The sequence below is a fragment of the Nesoenas mayeri genome, assembly GCF_963082525.1.
Source record: "Nesoenas mayeri genome assembly, chromosome: 1".
Taxonomy (NCBI): Eukaryota; Metazoa; Chordata; class Aves; order Columbiformes; family Columbidae; genus Nesoenas; species Nesoenas mayeri.
Genome location: NC_137541.1, coordinates 63,637,426 through 63,655,274, shown reverse-complemented (window position 1 = coordinate 63,655,274; position 17,849 = coordinate 63,637,426). Strand labels below are relative to the sequence as shown.

The 17,849-nt window shown below is 43.1% G+C and overlaps 1 protein-coding gene across 1 annotated transcript in view; it reads right to left on the bottom strand.

Annotated features, from left to right (window-relative positions):
- Positions 1–3,095: 3,095 nt before the first annotated feature.
- STAB2 (stabilin 2) overlaps positions 3,096–17,849 on the bottom strand; it is a gene marked incomplete at its 5' end in the record, with an annotated part of 86,004 nt that continues 71,250 nt past the window's right edge. The window contains 13 exons of the mRNA XM_080358598.1: positions 3,096–3,312; positions 3,922–4,041; positions 5,105–5,233; positions 7,682–7,789; positions 9,757–9,915; positions 10,676–10,795; positions 11,432–11,538; positions 11,759–11,924; positions 13,064–13,197; positions 13,517–13,658; positions 14,652–14,845; positions 15,458–15,565; positions 15,957–16,061. Of these exons, the coding sequence (XP_080214724.1) occupies positions 3,262–3,312; positions 3,922–4,041; positions 5,105–5,233; positions 7,682–7,789; positions 9,757–9,915; positions 10,676–10,795; positions 11,432–11,538; positions 11,759–11,924; positions 13,064–13,197; positions 13,517–13,658; positions 14,652–14,845; positions 15,458–15,565; positions 15,957–16,061 (1,643 nt within the window). The 3' untranslated portion in view covers positions 3,096–3,261. The remainder of the gene's footprint in view (positions 3,313–3,921; positions 4,042–5,104; positions 5,234–7,681; positions 7,790–9,756; positions 9,916–10,675; positions 10,796–11,431; positions 11,539–11,758; positions 11,925–13,063; positions 13,198–13,516; positions 13,659–14,651; positions 14,846–15,457; positions 15,566–15,956; positions 16,062–17,849) is intronic.

Here is a 17,849-nt window from a genome sequence, read left to right as displayed (position 1 = left end):
GCATTTCAAAGTGGAGCCAGATCTCTTTCAGGCTTTAGATTGATCCTAAATGCTGCTTTTTAAAATTTTAAGTGTCTTACAGTGGCATGCAGCGTGATTTTGCTGTCCCCTGGGAACACAGCCTTTGGTAATGGACTTTTACAGTCAAAAGTAAACACGCACAATAAGCAAATGAGTTGAAAGAAAACTTAAGAAATGAGAAAATGAAAACCAGAGTCTTCTGATGACTTTTTTTTTTAGCTCAAGCCCTCAAAGCTGAATTGGGGGTGTTGGACAGTTTGCATCAAGCAAAATAATTTTGATGGTGCAGATTTGAAGTTTTATTGAGTAAGTGAAATTGGAGGTAATGCATGAACACAAACTCTGGGTAGGATATATGTTCCAAAGATTTGAGCAGAAAAAAGTATATATATATATATATATATATATTTTTTTTTTTTTTTGCACAAGGAAAACATCTGTTAATGTGTTTTCTCAAACAGGCACTTTATAGAACTGCTATATAGTTGTTTTTAAATAAGGATGCTTTCCTTTCTCTGCATCCAAAGGAAACCTTTTTTTAACTGGTGCTTCCCACCCCAGCCATTTTAGAAGGCATAATATGATTAATGCTTTTCAAATTTTAGTTATTAAAGGTTCTGTTTTTAAAAGCATATAATTAACAAAATATATAGCATTTGGTATTCTTTACTTTGTTTTGGGATACCAGTTGCTTCCTACTTGTTTGTCAGGTAAACAAACTTTTGGTGACCAAAAGTTTTCTCTCTCTTTTTTTTCTTAACCTGTCTATATTATATGCAAGTACCTATATGGAATTTCATATGCAGAATATTTCATATTTTTAAGAGAATGTTTGCAAAGTAAAGAATGTATTTTAATCTAGCCTGCACAATTTCTTAAGCAGTTTTCCTGTATGCTTGAAATCAGTCTGAAGTCCTCAGAGGGGGGTATAGATTTTATGTTTATGGTTTTCTTATGCTCCTGTTTCAAACGACGTGCAGCACTCCTGAGGTGTGTGCGTGTATTTAAACAGATGCATATACTTGAAACCAGTTCATCTGACAGTCCTGCTGTTTTGCTGGAAGAAAAAGATGAAGTTTTGCAGAAGTTAGTTGGGCTTTGTCAGGAGACTTGTTGGTGGGGCTGTGCAAGAAATACTTAGCATAACTTGATAATGAAACGTGGGGATGGAAATAACCCCGAGTTGCCTTCAGTTCTTTATCCTAATGCTCAGCGAGACCCAGGCTTGGTGTTACACGTGTGTAGCACCTCTTATGCTCCAGAGATTTCAATACACTGTTAAAACCAATAAACCCCAAACCACTGTACATTCATTATCTTACCAGCAAATAATAGAATTGTGTTATTCAGTTTTGCATTATTGAATTTGATAATGTTTTGTTGGTTATACCTCTGTGATGTTTCTTCTTTTAAAGCTGGTTAGGAGTCAGTTTGTTTGCTCAGTTTTCCTGTGTTAATTGGGTTGGATGTTATCCCCATGATCCACATTTTGTTTCGAGATGATTTCCTCCTCTCCTCTTTCTCTTAACTTACAAATCCAACTTCTGTATAAAGCTACGTTACAACAGCCAGCTGAAGTAAAATCTTGTTTATATTGCATGGCTTATTGAAATAAACAACATTGCATGAAAAAAATCATTATGGGAGGATTATGTTCCTTTAAAACAACCCAGCTATATATATATTTTAGTGAGCATTTTAAAGTGTATTATTTATTTTTCAGTGGTAGAATGTTATTTATTAACTTTTAAAAACATATTGCATTTTTGTAATTATTTCAGAGAACTTGTGCTGTACACCTCAGTGCTCTCTGCAGTACTTATTTTAAATTGTTATGTTACTAACTTCAAAGAGATTTATGAGCATGTTGAAAGGGCAGTGTCTCTTTATATTCATTCAGGAGTATAGTTCATTTGAACACCAGAAAAGAAATGTTCTTCCTGTTCTATCGAAGACTCTGAAGAGTCTGTCAGTAAAAGACTTTAATGAACTGTGGAAACTTTATTTGTGATAAAAATATTTCATGATTACTACAAAAATAAATGCTTGGAATTTATATTTTGGTCCCTACAACACTTAGTATTTTGGGTTACTGGGGAAAAGGACAGAATGTGAGTTGTATTAACTGCAAAACTCTGTGGGGAAAACTCCCCTAAATATGTGTGTTTAGGCATGTTTATGTTCTAACTTTAAAAATATCTTCTAAGTAAAAGCAAGCCAAACCTTGACAACATCACAGGGGAACGTTACTGCTGCAAGTGAGAAAAATCTTCCTTTTATTGCTGTTTTGTGGTTTCTATAGCGTTCTCACAGTTTGCTATGGTGTTAATGTTTTGAGGGGGGGAAATGAAAGCAATTGAACTCAAGTTTGATTTGCTTCTAATAGTATGGTGTTATTTCTGTGCGTCAGTTGAAAGGTAATGCTGACGTGCTTGGTAAAAGTAACAGATGTGAACAAGTGCGTAGCTTCTTCTCTCAGACCTTAAAAATGGAATGTGGACATGACGTGGCAAGGGTATGTTCATTATCCACTTTTCACAAAAACGGCTCAAGAAAAATTTGGTTACTGTTTAGATACCCTCATATATCACCTATATGTCTTGTTAAACCTGCTACAATTACTATTTCCATTTGTACAATGAGATGAGATGTAAACAAACCACAGTCAAGTTGGAGGAAAGACAGAAAAGCTAAAGGAGCTGGGCAGGGTGGACAGGCTGGATGCGTTTCCTGCTGCTGGAATTCTTACAAGAAAGTGTACTAGCAAAAATTCCTTTAAGTTTAAAAAATACTAGTTTGCCACGCGTTCTGTTTCACACTTGCCAGTTCTAGATGTAACTGAGCAAAAATGAAAGTGTAGAGCTGGAGTAGTAGCAAATTGGGGATATTTGCCAAGTTGGCTGTGTGTTTGAATCCATTTCAAAGTCTCTGCAGAAGAATAAAAGCAGTTAAATAGCAGGCTAGTGAAAGTCATACTTTTCAGACAGAAGTGTTCCTTTGCTTCTATGTAGGTTACTTGAGGCTCAGTTTTGCATTTGGCACTCTCAATTGATATTGCTCATATACACCCACTGCTTCTGAGTTGGGTAACTCTGTGGACTGTACAGACTGCACCTTAAACAAAGCTCTTTTAAAATTTGTAACAAGATTTTATTCCCTGAAACATGTAGGTGCTGTTTATTTTCACAATAAGTGTAAATAGAAATGTGCTTTATAATTGATTGATGCCAAATTCAGTCTTTAATTCTGATCGTGAGGACCACTTATGACAAGCTGCTGGTCATCTGAATCCTATAAAATAGAAAAAAAAAAGACTTGAATGTTGTGTTAGGAAATGAAAGTCACTTTTTGGCAAATTTGTACATACAGAAGGCAGAGTTTGCACTTGACATTTTTGTACCTAACAAGTCTTTTTATTGGATGCAAAAAGATTTATTTGATTTTGGACCCTGCATGTCCATGAGGGTCTTGCTGAATTAGACCATTGAGGCTAATCATATGTGCTGGCTTTACTCAATCTTTCCTTCTTGTGTTTCCCAGCCCCCTTGCCATTGCATTTCAGATTCTTTGCAGAGTGCTGGCATGGCACTTGGCTGCATTCACAGCAAAGAGAAGACAAAATTGGATGGCCTTTTAAGTGTGTATAGACACATCACTGGTATCTATCAGCATTTGAAGTCCAATTTAATTCAGTTCTCTTTGAAGGTAGTCTTGAAACAACAGCTGTAGGCCACAGACACTGTTTCTAGCAGTGCTAAGACAGGAAAGCCAGGAACTTGAATATTGTTTCACCAGATTGATTTTTCTTTTTTTCCCAACTAGACATTTTCTTTTCATAAAGCTGTTCCCTCTTACCATGATTTTAATTGAGTCTTAATTCCAAACAAAATGAACACTTACTGAGAAAAGATCATAAGTAGGTTCTGGTGGAGTCAGTGCAGAAGAACTTTCATAAGAGGGGTTGGTGATATTCGAAGGCTGTGACTTGTCCAGTGGTGTTACATCAGTATCATCCTTTGACTACACAAAATCACACAAACATGCTTAAAATTAATCTCCTACCGGTGCATTAAGCGAGGAGGCACTTAAGCTTCTCTACCAACTGATGCCGTGTTGTGACTGAACTGGCTTTATCATCTACATCAGTGTCTCTGGGTATGAATGGTGTTCTGGGTTGTTGCATTATCTCAGGTCACTTAACGCTGGTATCTTTTTTCTCTCTGTTATTATTTTTAAGCCTCAGCAAAGATGAAGAGATGAATCATGGCCTTGGCCTTGTGCCTGGGCTAAGAGGTACCTGGTTGCTCCTGAGGGCTCTCTTTGTAACTGTATAAAAATACAAGTGTTTCCCCTGGCTCATGGCTCCTGTTTTTTGATTCTAGAAGATGTACCACATTAGGCAAGGTCTAGAATAGGAAGGGATTTCTGGTTACTTCTAGGTAGACTTGCTTTTTGATTGATTCTTTTGTATTTTGTAACACTTTTTTGGTCATCCCTCATCTATGAGTACTTTGGGGGTTGCTGGCTGGTTTCACATTCTCATGGTACTATGCAGGGCTAGCAGAGTGAGTTAACAGAAAGCAAGCATGGCAGTGCAATCAGTATAAAAAATATACATGTTTCAATGCTGACAATCATTTCAATTTGCTTGACTTTTGAACCTGGCCTTTTTCCTATCAAACATTTCAACCTCCAGAACAGTAAAACTATTAGCAGCGAGGGGGAAGAGAACAGGTGCCCTTTCACTGGTTGTAATGACCTGCTTCCCTAAGGGTAGGTGGTCTGGTGAGGCAAAGATTTTGGAATGGGTGCTGAGCAGTTAAATAAGCTTTTGGCCAGTCCTTGGTGTTGGAAGCCTCTGTGAGAGCAGGACTCCATTGGGCACCTTAGGGGGAGAGGTCTGGGGGAGCAAGTGTAAGCTTATGCCCAAGACAAAGTGTGTGAGCCCTCCCCACTTTCTTCATGTCTTAGTCTGAGTGGTTCCAGTGGGAAGTGATCGGGAATGTTTCTAGCTTAATAAAATGCAAAGAGAATTTGGACGTGGGTCTGGGGTAGTGCTTTGCCTTCCTGTCTGTCATCTTACCTTGAAGTGCTGGAAGCCCATGTTTCTCTTCCTGAACCTGAGGTAAAAATATCCGATAAAAGCCACAATTCCAGCAACCAGGCAGATGCCAAAGAATATTCCTGTCCCGGTACTGGCATGGAGAGGAGCCTGGAAGCAAGAGAGAATGTGAGTGAGTTACAGATGGGCACTGGTCACTTTCCAGCACCTGAGCACACACAGTGTCCCTTTGAGATGTGCCCTAGTCCTGAACTGCTTTTGTGCTTATGTTTCCTGATACATGTTCCCTGGAGACAGTTAAATATCGCCTTTTGATAGTAATTACCAGCTAGATTTTTTTGCGGGTACCGGACGTCAGCTCTAGTACAGCTTCACCTCATTCACAGTTTTGAAGTTACAGAGCATGCGTAAGCAATCTTTTCTAGTCAGAGTATCTACAGAGGCTATGATGAGGCTGAAAGCTCACTGGCTTGAGGAGGAGAAATGGGTACCAAATTCCCTTAAGCAGCTTCGGAAACCTGTGCTACAGTCCTAGAGAGTTCTGTTTGAGTTCAAGCCTATTCACAGAATCATACAGAAGCTTTTTGTGCTCTGGGGAGGTGTTGGTTATTGCCAGCTATGGGCAGCCATGTACCCCATCCTCTGAGCCCCTCTTACCAGGCCTAAAACCAAACTGTGTCTGAGATGAGGCTCCTCTCCTTGCTGGTCAGAGGGACTGCCAGCCTGTGTGGAGGGTGTGCAAGGCTGGGATCTGCCAATGGCCCAACACCTGCCTTCTGTAGGTAATTTTGCCCCAAAACATGCAATGCCCTTAACCTGAAATCATTATTCAGTCAAGCAGGTAAAGTGCCAATCCAAGTAACTGTATATTTTATAAATATTTTAATAAATATGGAGGTGAAGGAATAAAATTCACACGTGATCTGGATTTAATCTAAATGGGAGAAATGCCACTACACTTTGCCTTCTGCAGCTCTGTAGCCTGCTAGACTGATAACCACGAATGTGGCCAACAGTTTAGGGGGCACAATAAGTTTGAAGGATCACAAAGCATGTAGGCACTCAGGCTGCAATCTCCGCAAAGCAGGGTGGTCTTGCTGGCAATCGAGCAGGTGAGGAGGGATCTGGAGTTGGGTAAAATATTCGTATGCTGTAAAGGTTGCTTTTCCATGTGATGTCTTAGCTCTGTGGTCTCCTAACTAGAAACCTAATTATTAAACTTAAACTGGCAAAACCAATCACATTGTTGTCTTAACAGATATGCTCACTTCACTTACTTTTTTTAGAAAACAAAGGCATTTACATGGTGCAGCTGGACAGCTAAACATTAGAAGACATTTGGTTGCCCTCTAGGATGTGAAAGGTATTATAAAGACTGTAATATCATGCTGCTGTAGGCTGACAGAAACTGCCTATTATTTTGAATCATTTTCAAGCAGTAATTTATGCTTTTACCCAAGCGTGTCATTTCCTACTTCTGAGGATTGTAGGCTGCAATGGATTTTTGTGAACTGTGATTGTGCAGGCATATTACTGAGCTTCTAGGAGCATGAGGGAGGATTTGTGAAGGAGAAATGGTTGCTCAGAACAAAATGAAGGATATCAATAGGATTAATTTTGTGGATCGAGGAGGCAGCTGGTTAGCCACTTCCCGAATGGATGGGCTGTAAATGTGAGGCCCCTTCAGTGCAGGAAGAAAAGGATCAGAGTTACCCTGACAGAAGAGTTCTTCAGATTAGATAAGTGGTGGGTCTTGCAAGGTCATCTTGAGCCTGTGTTGGGCTGTCACAGGGTAAGTACCCTGCGTGGAACAGAGCTGCAGAGCGCTAACACTGCACATCTGAACACTTTGTTACAGAAAACATTTTGTACTGGAAAGAAAGGTGTTCCCTGTGCACCTCCCCCAGGGGCAGCAGGGATCACTTTTGTGAAACTTCCCAGTTGCATTGCAGGTGAACAAAATGTTTTGACTCCCTTTCATACAAAGCACTAACTTTGCTGGTGGGAAATAAACAGAACAATGTTCCTGCCTCCCTGCTGCTGGGCCCTGTCCCATTTTTGTTCTAGCGTGAAGCAGTGCAACTGCTTCCACGGAACGGATGGCACCCTTTTCTAACTGTGCTATTTTGCCATGCACTGTTTGCTTTCATCTTTCTAATGGGATAGATAATTGGATAACTAGGACTATTGCCTGGATTTGTGCAGACAAAAAAAATCTGTCTCCAGGACACCTTGATTTGGATAGGAATGAATGCAAAGCCAAGATTAAAAATTTTCCTTAGAAGTTTAAAAGACCTTTCTGAAAGAACTGGAATTGAGTTTTATAAAACCTCCATTATAAAAATGAGCTCCATTATAAAATAGAGCTTTTATTTTATTTATAGAAAATAAATGTGGAAAGAAATTGTTCAGACAGAAACATGTTGAACAATCTTCACTGGTACCTTGTTCTCAACTTCTAATTTTCTTTCAAACTAACCTTTTAAATAGGAACTGCATATATGGAAGGGAAACTGGGAATATATGAGTGTGAACAATGGGTTGATCTAAGCCACAGCCACCTCTCACCACCCGAAAAAAATATCACTCGGTACTTACAGGTGCTGGTGGAGCCTTTAAAGGCTCTGAAATGACATGGATTATGCCGTTGGAAGCGATTATATCCCACTCAACAATAGCACTTCTGTCCACATATCTGATCTCACTCTGCCAGGAGAAAGAGCAATCAGAGCTGAGCTTTGACCCTTCTCGCTTCGGGACTAAATCCTCGAGATTATTTCCCCGCCTCAGTTGCTGACACACAGAGAAAAATGTTTACACTGCTGCCTCCCTGGCCATCAGCCTGGGCTGGCCTGAGGCTGGTCATGGCAATCCTGTGCATGAAGTAGCCATCATCATTACCTGCATATTGTCCTCAGGAATTTCTTTGTCTTTTTTCTTTTTTTTTTAATAAGGGTGGTTGTAATGTTTGTGCCCAGGAGTGCTGTTACTCCTGAGTGCCAGGCAGCCTGCAGCCTACCTCCCTTACAGCTCCTTCCCGTGCTGAGTATGCCGCTTGCTCCGAGCTTACTGGTTTGAGAGAGCTGGGTCAGCAGTGATGGGGAGTCATTGACCCCAGTTTATTTGGTGGCCTAGCATCTGTGAGCAGGAAGGTGGCCCCACATGGCAACATATCAGGATGGGAGAGGGATAGGATCAGTTGTTGCCACCTCAACACTTCTGTAAATTCTGCTGAAAATGGGAGTCCTTGACTGCTTTGGGCTCATCCTGAGTCTCTCCAGCCTGTGTCTGTGTTTTGGGGAGGAGGGTTCATAGATGTCTGGGCTATTGCAAACTGCTTTGAATTTCATCTTAGCAAAATGGCTTCTCCTTGGTGAGCAGAGCTGGGAGCTGCTCTTGCCCTGGCACAAAGTGGTACGCTGCTGCTGCGAGAGCACATGGTGACTTTCTGTGCCCAGGGAGGAAGAGGCTCAGCTGTGGTGGCACCGCAGAGTGGTGTAGGAGTCACACCATGTCCTCCTCCCTCTCCTTCAACCCTGCACTGCCCTGCCAGGGTCCCGGGGAAAGCTCCTGGGCTCTGCCCCTGTGTGCTGGGACAGGTGGGTGCTCGGTCACCTGGAACATGTTCAGAAAGCAGCCGCTGCCTCTTCTTCCCATCCTGGCACGCCACAGAGCATCACTGTGGCCAAGGGAACCAGGGGCCTGATCTGGTCCTCCGGGGAGTAAGAAAAGCTACAAATTTCCAGCCAGCTTCTGAAGTACAGGAGTAAGATATGTGTTAATGGGCTCTGAGTCTCCCCTTGGTAGCTTTTGAAGAAAGGAGGATAATTTTTTTTAAGGTGAATCTGTTGTAATTCAAATAGCAGATGAAAGTGAGCCAAAAGAGCTCCTGCATGCTAATGAGCGGTACAGGAAAGCCTTGTGCTGCTGTACGCAATCTCTCATGAAGGTATACTTTATTAATGTGATTACTGAGTTTGCAGTATAGAGCGGTTTTGAAAATACAAATCACATGCATGATATTTCTCATGCTTGGTCTCAAGGGGCTGCTGTCACAGATGTTATTTGAAATGCTTGGGCAGCAAGTATTTTCTTAAGATAAAATGAGTAGTTGAGTGTGTTTTCAAAAGATGCAATCCCCTAAAATGTCAGAGGATACTTTCCATTTCAAAAGGGATATAAAATTTTGCGTTTAAAAGAACTCCACCAAAAGAGCAATTCAAAATGTCAACTCATGTTGTTTCCACTTTTGCTCTGAGCCAAAGCTGTGCTGGGGTCTCCTCTCTCCCAGAAAGTTACCTTTGAAGTTAACTTTGCAAATACCAACACCTTTCTCTGATGATAAGCTGCTGCTCTCATCTCTGCTCCTATCACACTGCCATCTCTCATAATCCCGCCAGGCTAAGAGAAGGATTGAACCAAGACCCTATCCCCATCCTGCTGTTCCTGCAGGCCATCTGAACAGCCTGGCCACTTGCAAACTTGTAGATCTGCAGTTTGCCAGCTGCTATCCTGCAGTCTGTGGGCAGGAAAGAGCCTTCTGAAGGCAGCTTCTCATTGCTGCCCACTATAACCTTACTGAATTGCTTTCTGGATCAGTGTGTTACCTGATTACAGGGTATAGTATAAGGAAGGGAAAAAGCACAAAGATGTGAGATTTATTTAAAAGGTACCTGTTCAGTGGTGGGGGCTTGATGTTCCTGGCCCCTGGTATTTGTAATGAGGAGTTTTTCCCCAAGGCGAGTTAGAAGGGTGGTGCCATTGGTCAAGTCCTCATAAAACATTATACTGGCATTAGATAAATGATACTCAATGTCTCGTCCGGAAAGTGTCTGCAAACAATAGCAAAATACAAGGAACATTAACTGATCTCATTAATCCTCTAGATTTACCAGCAGGCTAAGTGCCTCTGACCTTTTTCCCCTCTTTGCTGCTAATGCTGCAGCAAGTGCAACGTCGGGTAGAGCTGTTGGGAAATCTGGATGTGAACAGTGGGATCGTCTGTCCCTGCTGGCCTCTGATGGCTGCCTGCAGCAGGCAGTACCTTGATTCTGGCAAGACAAAGGATTTTACTCTTTTGTATGAAGACCTGAAATGATGAGCCTCAGAGAGATTCCCAACAGCTTGAAGATGCAAGCCAGGGCAGAAACCCATGTGAATTGTTTGAGACAATGTTCGACTGAAGAAAGGAAAGTAAAAAGGGATAAGCATGGAAATGAAGCTAGGAACAGATGCCTTTAATGTATTTGTAGGAAATATCAAAGCTGTGCATTGCTTTCTTCAAATAACTGTGTTCAATGTTAATAAGCCAGAACAGACTTCATCCCAGGCAGACTCCTGTAACTAAAATCCCTGATGGAAAAGTCTCTGTATTGACTTGAATGCTCGATGGCCTTGCACTCTTAACTGTGGAAGAAAAATGGAAAGGATGAACTCATCTCTTTCAGAAGCGCAGTTTAAAGTATGTGGGGTTACACAGAAATGTCATACTGAGATTATTGTTTTTTAAGCTACGTTTCACAGGGATACAGCTATAATGGCTGTTTAAAAATGTTATTGAAATGAGGAAGGAAAAGAGGAAAAAGCACTGACCTCATTTTCCCTTAACCCGCTATCATTTGGAGCAAAGAGAGTGGCGTGCACTGACAGATCCGTGAGGTACCGCAGGAACTCTCTCCCCTTCCTAGAGTTGTTGGAGTAAGCCATGATGTCCTAGGCAGAAACAAAATCCAGCTTTACTAAAGACCAATTGTGCGCTCCTGTGCGGGGAGCTGAAAAGATGAGACCACGTAAATAACGACATAGAAGCTTTCTGTTACTAGCTATGAAGCAGCTCTAGAGTGATATTACAAAAAGAAGTTTGTATTCAAAACGAAGTTTTAGCTGCTGATTTGATGAGCATGTCTTAAAGTGACTTGCAGGAGTTGGGCCCTTGGTGTCTATGGGGCATAGACACATAATGCTTTTCTGAGGAGCAGCAAGAAAAGGACCCTTTTTATGTCTGGCCTTTCCCCAGTAGGAATTCAATAAAATTACAAAGCACAGTTACTTGTGATGCTTAGAAAGCCAGAGGCAGTTGTGCAGAGAATCCTCCTTAAGCTAAAGCTGCAGTAACATTTAATTACCAAGTGAGTTTTAGAAACCCAAAACCTCATTGAAACAAGTAATTAAAAAAATGCCAAAACCTAAGTTCTGATTTAGATAGTGCAGATTTAGACTGCTCCACCTTGCTTTTGCTGGTGTGGTGTTGTTACCTGCTAGGAAAGCAAACACCGAGGTACAAGCTGCTGGCAGACCCTGCCTCTCTCCCCTTACCCCACCGAGCAGCGTTTTGGCTGTGGGCCCTACCGACAAGAAGTTGGTCAGCGTTGGGAAGGACGTCAGCACTTGCAGCAAGTTCCCGCTGCAGGAGAGGCCATCCCCCACATAGCCAGGCTTGCAGGTGCAGTTCACCTCTGGAAGGTACAAACACAGATAGCAGCGTAGCATCTTTGCTAGAAGATTTTAGGCTGCCCTGTGCCTGAAAAACAATTTTCAAGCAACAGATTTTTTTTTTTTTAAGTTAAAAAGAAGCAGAATCTCTTGCAACGTTATCTGGTGACTTGCTGCTGACCAAAGGAACTGAAAACCGGGTTCCATCTCTGTGCAGAGGGATGAAACAAAGGACCCTCTTACCTTTCTCTCTGTAGCAGAAGACATCCCAGGTTTCACTCAAGTTGACTCTTTTCCCATAGTCCACAATGCCGACATGCCCAGCGCCACAGTTTGGGGAGGAGAAGGCAGTTGGGTAGCCCACTCTTTCGCCATCCAGCCAGCCGGCAGCACACAGGTGGTACCTCGCCTGCAGCCGGCACAGCCATAAGGGAAAACACACTGGGGGGAGAGCTGGGTGATGGGGCTGGGGTGCTGGGGATGAAAGGGATTGTCCCTCCCTGGACACCCAGGCAGCACTCCATCCACTAGCTGTCTTTCTGAGAGGGCTCTGTCTGTCCATCTGTCTGACACCCTGCAATGAGCTGAGCTCTGGGCCAAGGGACTGCGGAGATGGGGCCTCTCTGAGACTGAGTGGCTCCCCATATGGGCCAAGGGAGCCTTTCCTGGGAAAACCTGCCCCAAGCCCAAAGCTAGACAGGATCAGAGGTGGGTGTGAAAGCCACAAGGGGGGGACATGCAATCCCTTTGTGTACCAGCCCACCTTTTGTCAGTGTGGGAAAGGCTCACAAACCAGCTTAACACAGAAAATAACTCCCCAGAAGTGCCGGAGCCAGCCCCACTGCTGACTTTGCTGCTTTGAGAGAAATATTTAGACTATAGGGTGCAGGGGATGTGCAGCTCAGGCTGTAACCTGAATGTCCTCAGGAAGCAGAAGGAGGTTTACTTGCTGGCTGTAGTCCAGCCTCACATTTTGCTAAAGGTGTCTCTAAATGGTGACTGTCTGTCTTCCTTCCGCAGATGGGACGGACACGGAAAGACAGAGGCAGTCTTGCCCACCCTTCTAAAACAAGTTTTATGAGCCCAAGGTGTGATGCTCATCCCACTGATGTCAGCCATGTGTTTGTAACACACTCAAGGAAAAGAAAATGGAATTGGCTCTGCTAAGTTTACAGTGTTTGGGGAAAGGATTCCTGGAGCCTTATATTAAAAAAAATAATATAAGCATAATTCTGAAGGGTATATTTCTTTAAGGAGTGCTATTAATTAAAACCCCCATGAAAACACTGTAAATTTGACTTCACCATCCCACCCCAGTATAACTGAAAACAAAAACTTGGCAACTGGTCACAGTGCTGTATGAGCGGGTGTGAAACCAATAAACAGTCTGGAAACTGCTCCCAGCCAAATGTACCTTAGGGCATGGGGGAAGGAAAGGAGGGAAAATGAAGCTTATTAGCATGGAGCCATCCCCTTGTTCCTTCCTGTCCATTTATGCTGTGGCTAGGTCCGCTCTGAGGATCTCCTCCAGCAGTGATGCTACCTCACCTTCTGTGCGTACAGCAGCTGGTTATACGTAGCGACGGTGGCTGACTCATTGGCACAGGCCTCCTTTGCCTTCTCATAAGTCATTTTGTACTGCCCTTGTGGGGACCGTAAGTGGAAAACCCCAACTGTGGTATCTGCAAAGAGAGAGAAGGACCAGCTCTTTCTGAGGGGGTTTCCATGTCTGGCCACAGAGTCAACTGTGCTGTACAATACCTGTGAATTTTGTGAAATGCAATTAGGACAGATGGTTCCCTTAGGGGTAACGTTCCTACCTGGATGCCCTCACCTATTCCTTCAGAAATCCAGTATTGCAAAGTATTTAAGCAACATGTTCTAACTTTCGTCATCTCATTGTTTCAAGGGGACACAACGATCCTGGTCACTGGCTTCAGTGCAGTAGCACAGGAACAGTCATGTCCCAGTCCCGTGGCGTTCACAGTGTGCCCTCCTCACCTTGGAAGTGGAGATCGGCACAGTCAGCGTCAGGGTGGCACTGCCCGTTGTCCTGCAAGCAGCGGTTGAGAGGAAGCTGCATCACTGAGCAGTTCAGCCCATCACCGATGTAGTTATTTTTACATTCGCACTTGCGTTTGTCCTGGCGAAAAAAGGCGAAAACAAGTACTTAGCTGACTGCTGGAAAAATTTTACTTGATATAGACAGGAATGGACAAACAGGAAAGTTGCTACCAACAACTGTGATTCAACAGACCACAAATTCTGAGGCTGATGTTTGTTCTTCTAAGCAAAACATTTACACAGGCTTGGGTTCTTCGCTGAATCAATACTAAAACATAATTCCATTCACAAAACTAATAACATGCATAGGAGAATTATATGACACATAATTAACAAATATGGATGGCAAGCGTATCAAAATGATATTTAAATGATAGGGCATGGAAGCATGAAAAGAATTTAGTATCCCACTGATAATAATACATTAAGAACTATAAACCAAGCAGTAGTTGGCGACATCCAGGAATTGCGATGGCTGGCAGCTGGAATGGATTAGCAGCAAGGCTTTTCTAGATAGCTTCTGGAAGATATATCAGACAAGCCACCAATATGCAATGGACAGTGCCACTGACAGCACAAGGACAAGTGCTGGATCAAATCACTGCACATGTTTTCCTCAACAACTTTGACCGTGTGGGCCAAGGAATTTGTACAATGTGGCTGCAGAGCTTTTAAAGCTGGGTCCAGCCAACCAACAAATGACACTGTTCTCCCAACTGTCCCTAGGTTTAGCTACCAAAATACATTCAGTTTCAATCCAACAAATTCCTATTGCAAATAGGGATATCCAGTTGGGGAGAGCTGAGAAGGGGAAAGAAAAATTACACATGCAAGATACCCCATGTTGTAGTACCCCTTTCCCCGGAGGAAAGATTTCAAACTGTTCCTCAGCCCTCAGCTGACAGGATACCAAACTGATGGGGAAAGCAGGCTGGAGCTATGTAAAGGTTGTTTTGGAAAACAGGGACTGTGAGAGCTAGAGAGTGGGATCCAGCCAGAGGAAGGATTTCTGCTGGCACCAGGCAGAAATGCCTCAGAATTCCCTGCTGGTGACGGAAATCATTCAACTTACAGGTCCTATGACAGTGCAAATGGCATGCTCGTGGCAGCCTCCATTGAACCCGTCGGCGCAAGGATTTATTGGAAGGCACATAAAGCCATCGCCTTTATATCCTTTCTGGCAACTGCAGAAGACTTTCACTCCCAGCTGTGTGCAGTCTGCTGCCTTGTGGCACCCGCCGTTGCTTTGTTTGCAGAGGTCTGCAGCTGCATGGGAGAAAACAGGTGAGTAAAGGATGTTCTTCACAAAGATAGACCATCTCCAGACTTTTAAGGTACACTGAAAATACTAGAACACTTTGTTTGGGGAAAAAACCATCCTGATGAGTTTTCTGAGGCATTCCTGAACTTGTGCAAAGGCTATCCTTTAGGGCTCTGAAGCTCTTGACAGGGTGTCCTTAATTTAAGAGACACAGCATCAGCCTGCAGACTTCTGGCCAAGGTGACTTTGGAGGACACAAGACACCTGGCTGAGAAAGAATGACTATTTCTGCAGTGATGTTACTGGGGAACTGCCTTACCTGAGGTCATCAAAGAAAATCCTGTAAGGGAAACCCTGTTGAAAACTCTTTTGTCTCTAAAACCTGACTGAAGCACACTTCTTGTTCATAGTTCTGCTCAGTAAAGCCTGTTGAAGCCAACCACCTGCTTCGGAAAGCACTGATCTGTATATATTCTACATTTGTTTCACTTGCTGCAGTGTGGCAGTTTTTATGTTTGGTAGCCAACATCTCATACTAGATAGTAACTGCATGCGAGCGTATGTGCAAGAGGGGACAACATGCTTTCTTGTAGCAGGCCGTGCCAGAGGGAGCTCACCTGTGCAGGTGATCCCATCCCCGTTGTAGAAGGGCTTGCACTGACAGGTGTTGTTCTCTGTGCAGACGGCGTTGGGGGAGCAGCTTGGGGAGCATACCGGCTGCAGAGCTGTGGGGAAGGCAGAACGGCTGGGGTGAAGATGGTATTTATCTTACGATGCCTTTGTTTCATGCAGAAAGAAAAGCCCTTATACTAGTCTTGGTAACTGGAAAACCCGTAAGAATTGATTTTTGACTACTTAGCTCTAGGGTGATATCTTTCCTCACGGAGCCCGAAGTCCCTCCAGAGGGGAGATAAACACTTATATTCCCGGTTCACAAAGGAGACAGGGAGGTGAAGGGAGATGTTTAAAGTTCAGAGCAGAGTCCCTTAGCCTCCAGTGAGGGCTTCTGGCATTATTAACCCTTTCTTTCTCTTCTCTATGCAAACCCTCTATTGATTGTAAGTGCCATCAGCCCATGGCTCCACCCAATGGAGCCTGCTGGGAGGAGGCAGAGACCTAGCTTGGTTTCACACAGCCGGCCAGTCCATCCCGTTTCACAGAAACATCGTCCTGTTCCTGAATATCCTTCATCACACTGCCCGTTGGTCTTGCATTCACAGGCTGCAAAAAGAATGGAGAGGGATCACTTACAGAGCTGCCTTTGGGAAAGGGGAAAATCTTTCCCTAGAGAAACATTACCTAGACTGTCAGTTTAGATACAGTATTATTTAGCAATTATTTAGATAAATTTAACCTCATGGTTTTTCACCACAAGGCCAGTCCAGCAGTGGGCCAGACTGCTCAGAGTGGATGGGCAGTTTCGACCCTTGGAGGCTTGCAAGCCCAACAGGAGACATCCTGAGTGTCTTGGTTTGAGCTCAAAGCTGACCCTGCTTTGAGCAGGGGGTTGGAGTACAGACCTCCTGAGGTCCCTTCCAACCTGAATTATCCTATGAACCTATGGTTTAATAACTGGCATTCATTCACTGTTTCTCTGAAAATGAAAATGTATATTGATCTGCATTGTGGTATAGTGGTAAACTTCACAAAGAACTGTGGTGGGAAGAAGTTAATGGTTGAGCTGAAGATCCAGCACCATCCTGTTCTAATGTGCGGCAGCTCTAGTTGTGGGGAAGCCTTTTAGCCAGAGAGAAGTGAGGTGCATGGAGAGAGAATGTGCTTGGTTGCTGCTTGGGGAAAAAGTCTGAGTAAGGAAGCCAAATATGAGATTAGTGACCTTTGCTGTAAAATGTGGGCAGATTAGCTTTTTTTTTTTTTTTTTAATTTGGTATTTTTATGACTAAAAGCTTCTGAATTCCTTTTGTTCCTTTTATACATGGGATGTTACTGCTTCTGCCCTGCAAACTGAAGCATGATGGAGTGATTTGATCTATAGGTGATTTTTTTTCCCCATTCTTTGGACCTTGCAATAACTTACATGCAGAGTCCTTCTTACAGAATTATTGGTGGCTCTCTGTTGTATAATGTAATGAAATAGCATCCTGTCTTGTTTTTCCCCTTTTCCTGAAATATTGCTGTTTAAAGAGGAAAATGATGCAGGACTTGTGAAACTAATTCTGTGAAGACCTGGTCATGCTGAAAAGCAGTTTTATTGTCTGGTTATCTAATTTTTGGCTGACATAAATATATATTAAAGAGGCTATAAAACATTCTTTCCGTTAGCACAATCTGGTCAGACTACCAGCTCACACAGTTTATGCCGTGTTGTGCTATAAACTGATAAATTGCAGGTAAGCATACCCTTGAGCACTGGTATCCAGAGCTAGTGTCTTGCCTCCACCCCTAAGATACCTAGCTTATAAACCCCTCTGTATATGCCTCATGAGCACTACAGGTGGACACAGTTAGGATGGAAGGGTTAATGTTGTAGCTTCCCATCTGAAGGCTTTATGTTGGGAAAGTATTTTAAGTTTCAAGGGTGATATTGATCCTGGTTCCACCTAGTTTACATTTAAAGCCACAATGAAATGGATTATGTGAGAAGTTTCTTGGCTGCTGACCCTCTTCACAAACTATCTTCATCTTGGTGTCCTTTTTTTTCTTTTCTGCAAAAGTAGTGTGTGGCCTTGGTCTCCTGCCATCCTTTAGGAATCACATTGCTAAAGTGCTGTCTTTCCCTTGATGGGGATGAGGTAGGAGGCTGTGATGTAGTTGAAAACACTTGTTGATGAAGTTCTGTCTCCGTCCTCTGTTACCTGTGTGCCATACGAGAACAGGAGGAGCCTTGCAGAGAAAGCTAAGGAAGCATCTGCTCCCTTGCCTTCTCCTCTTCCCTTCTGAGACCTTGTGCTACCCCTCTGTGTGAGGAGGTGTTTGGAGAAAAATGTTGGTATTGAAAAGGGGAAGCCTTTCTTGGTTTACTTAACCTATCACTGACAAAATAGTTTA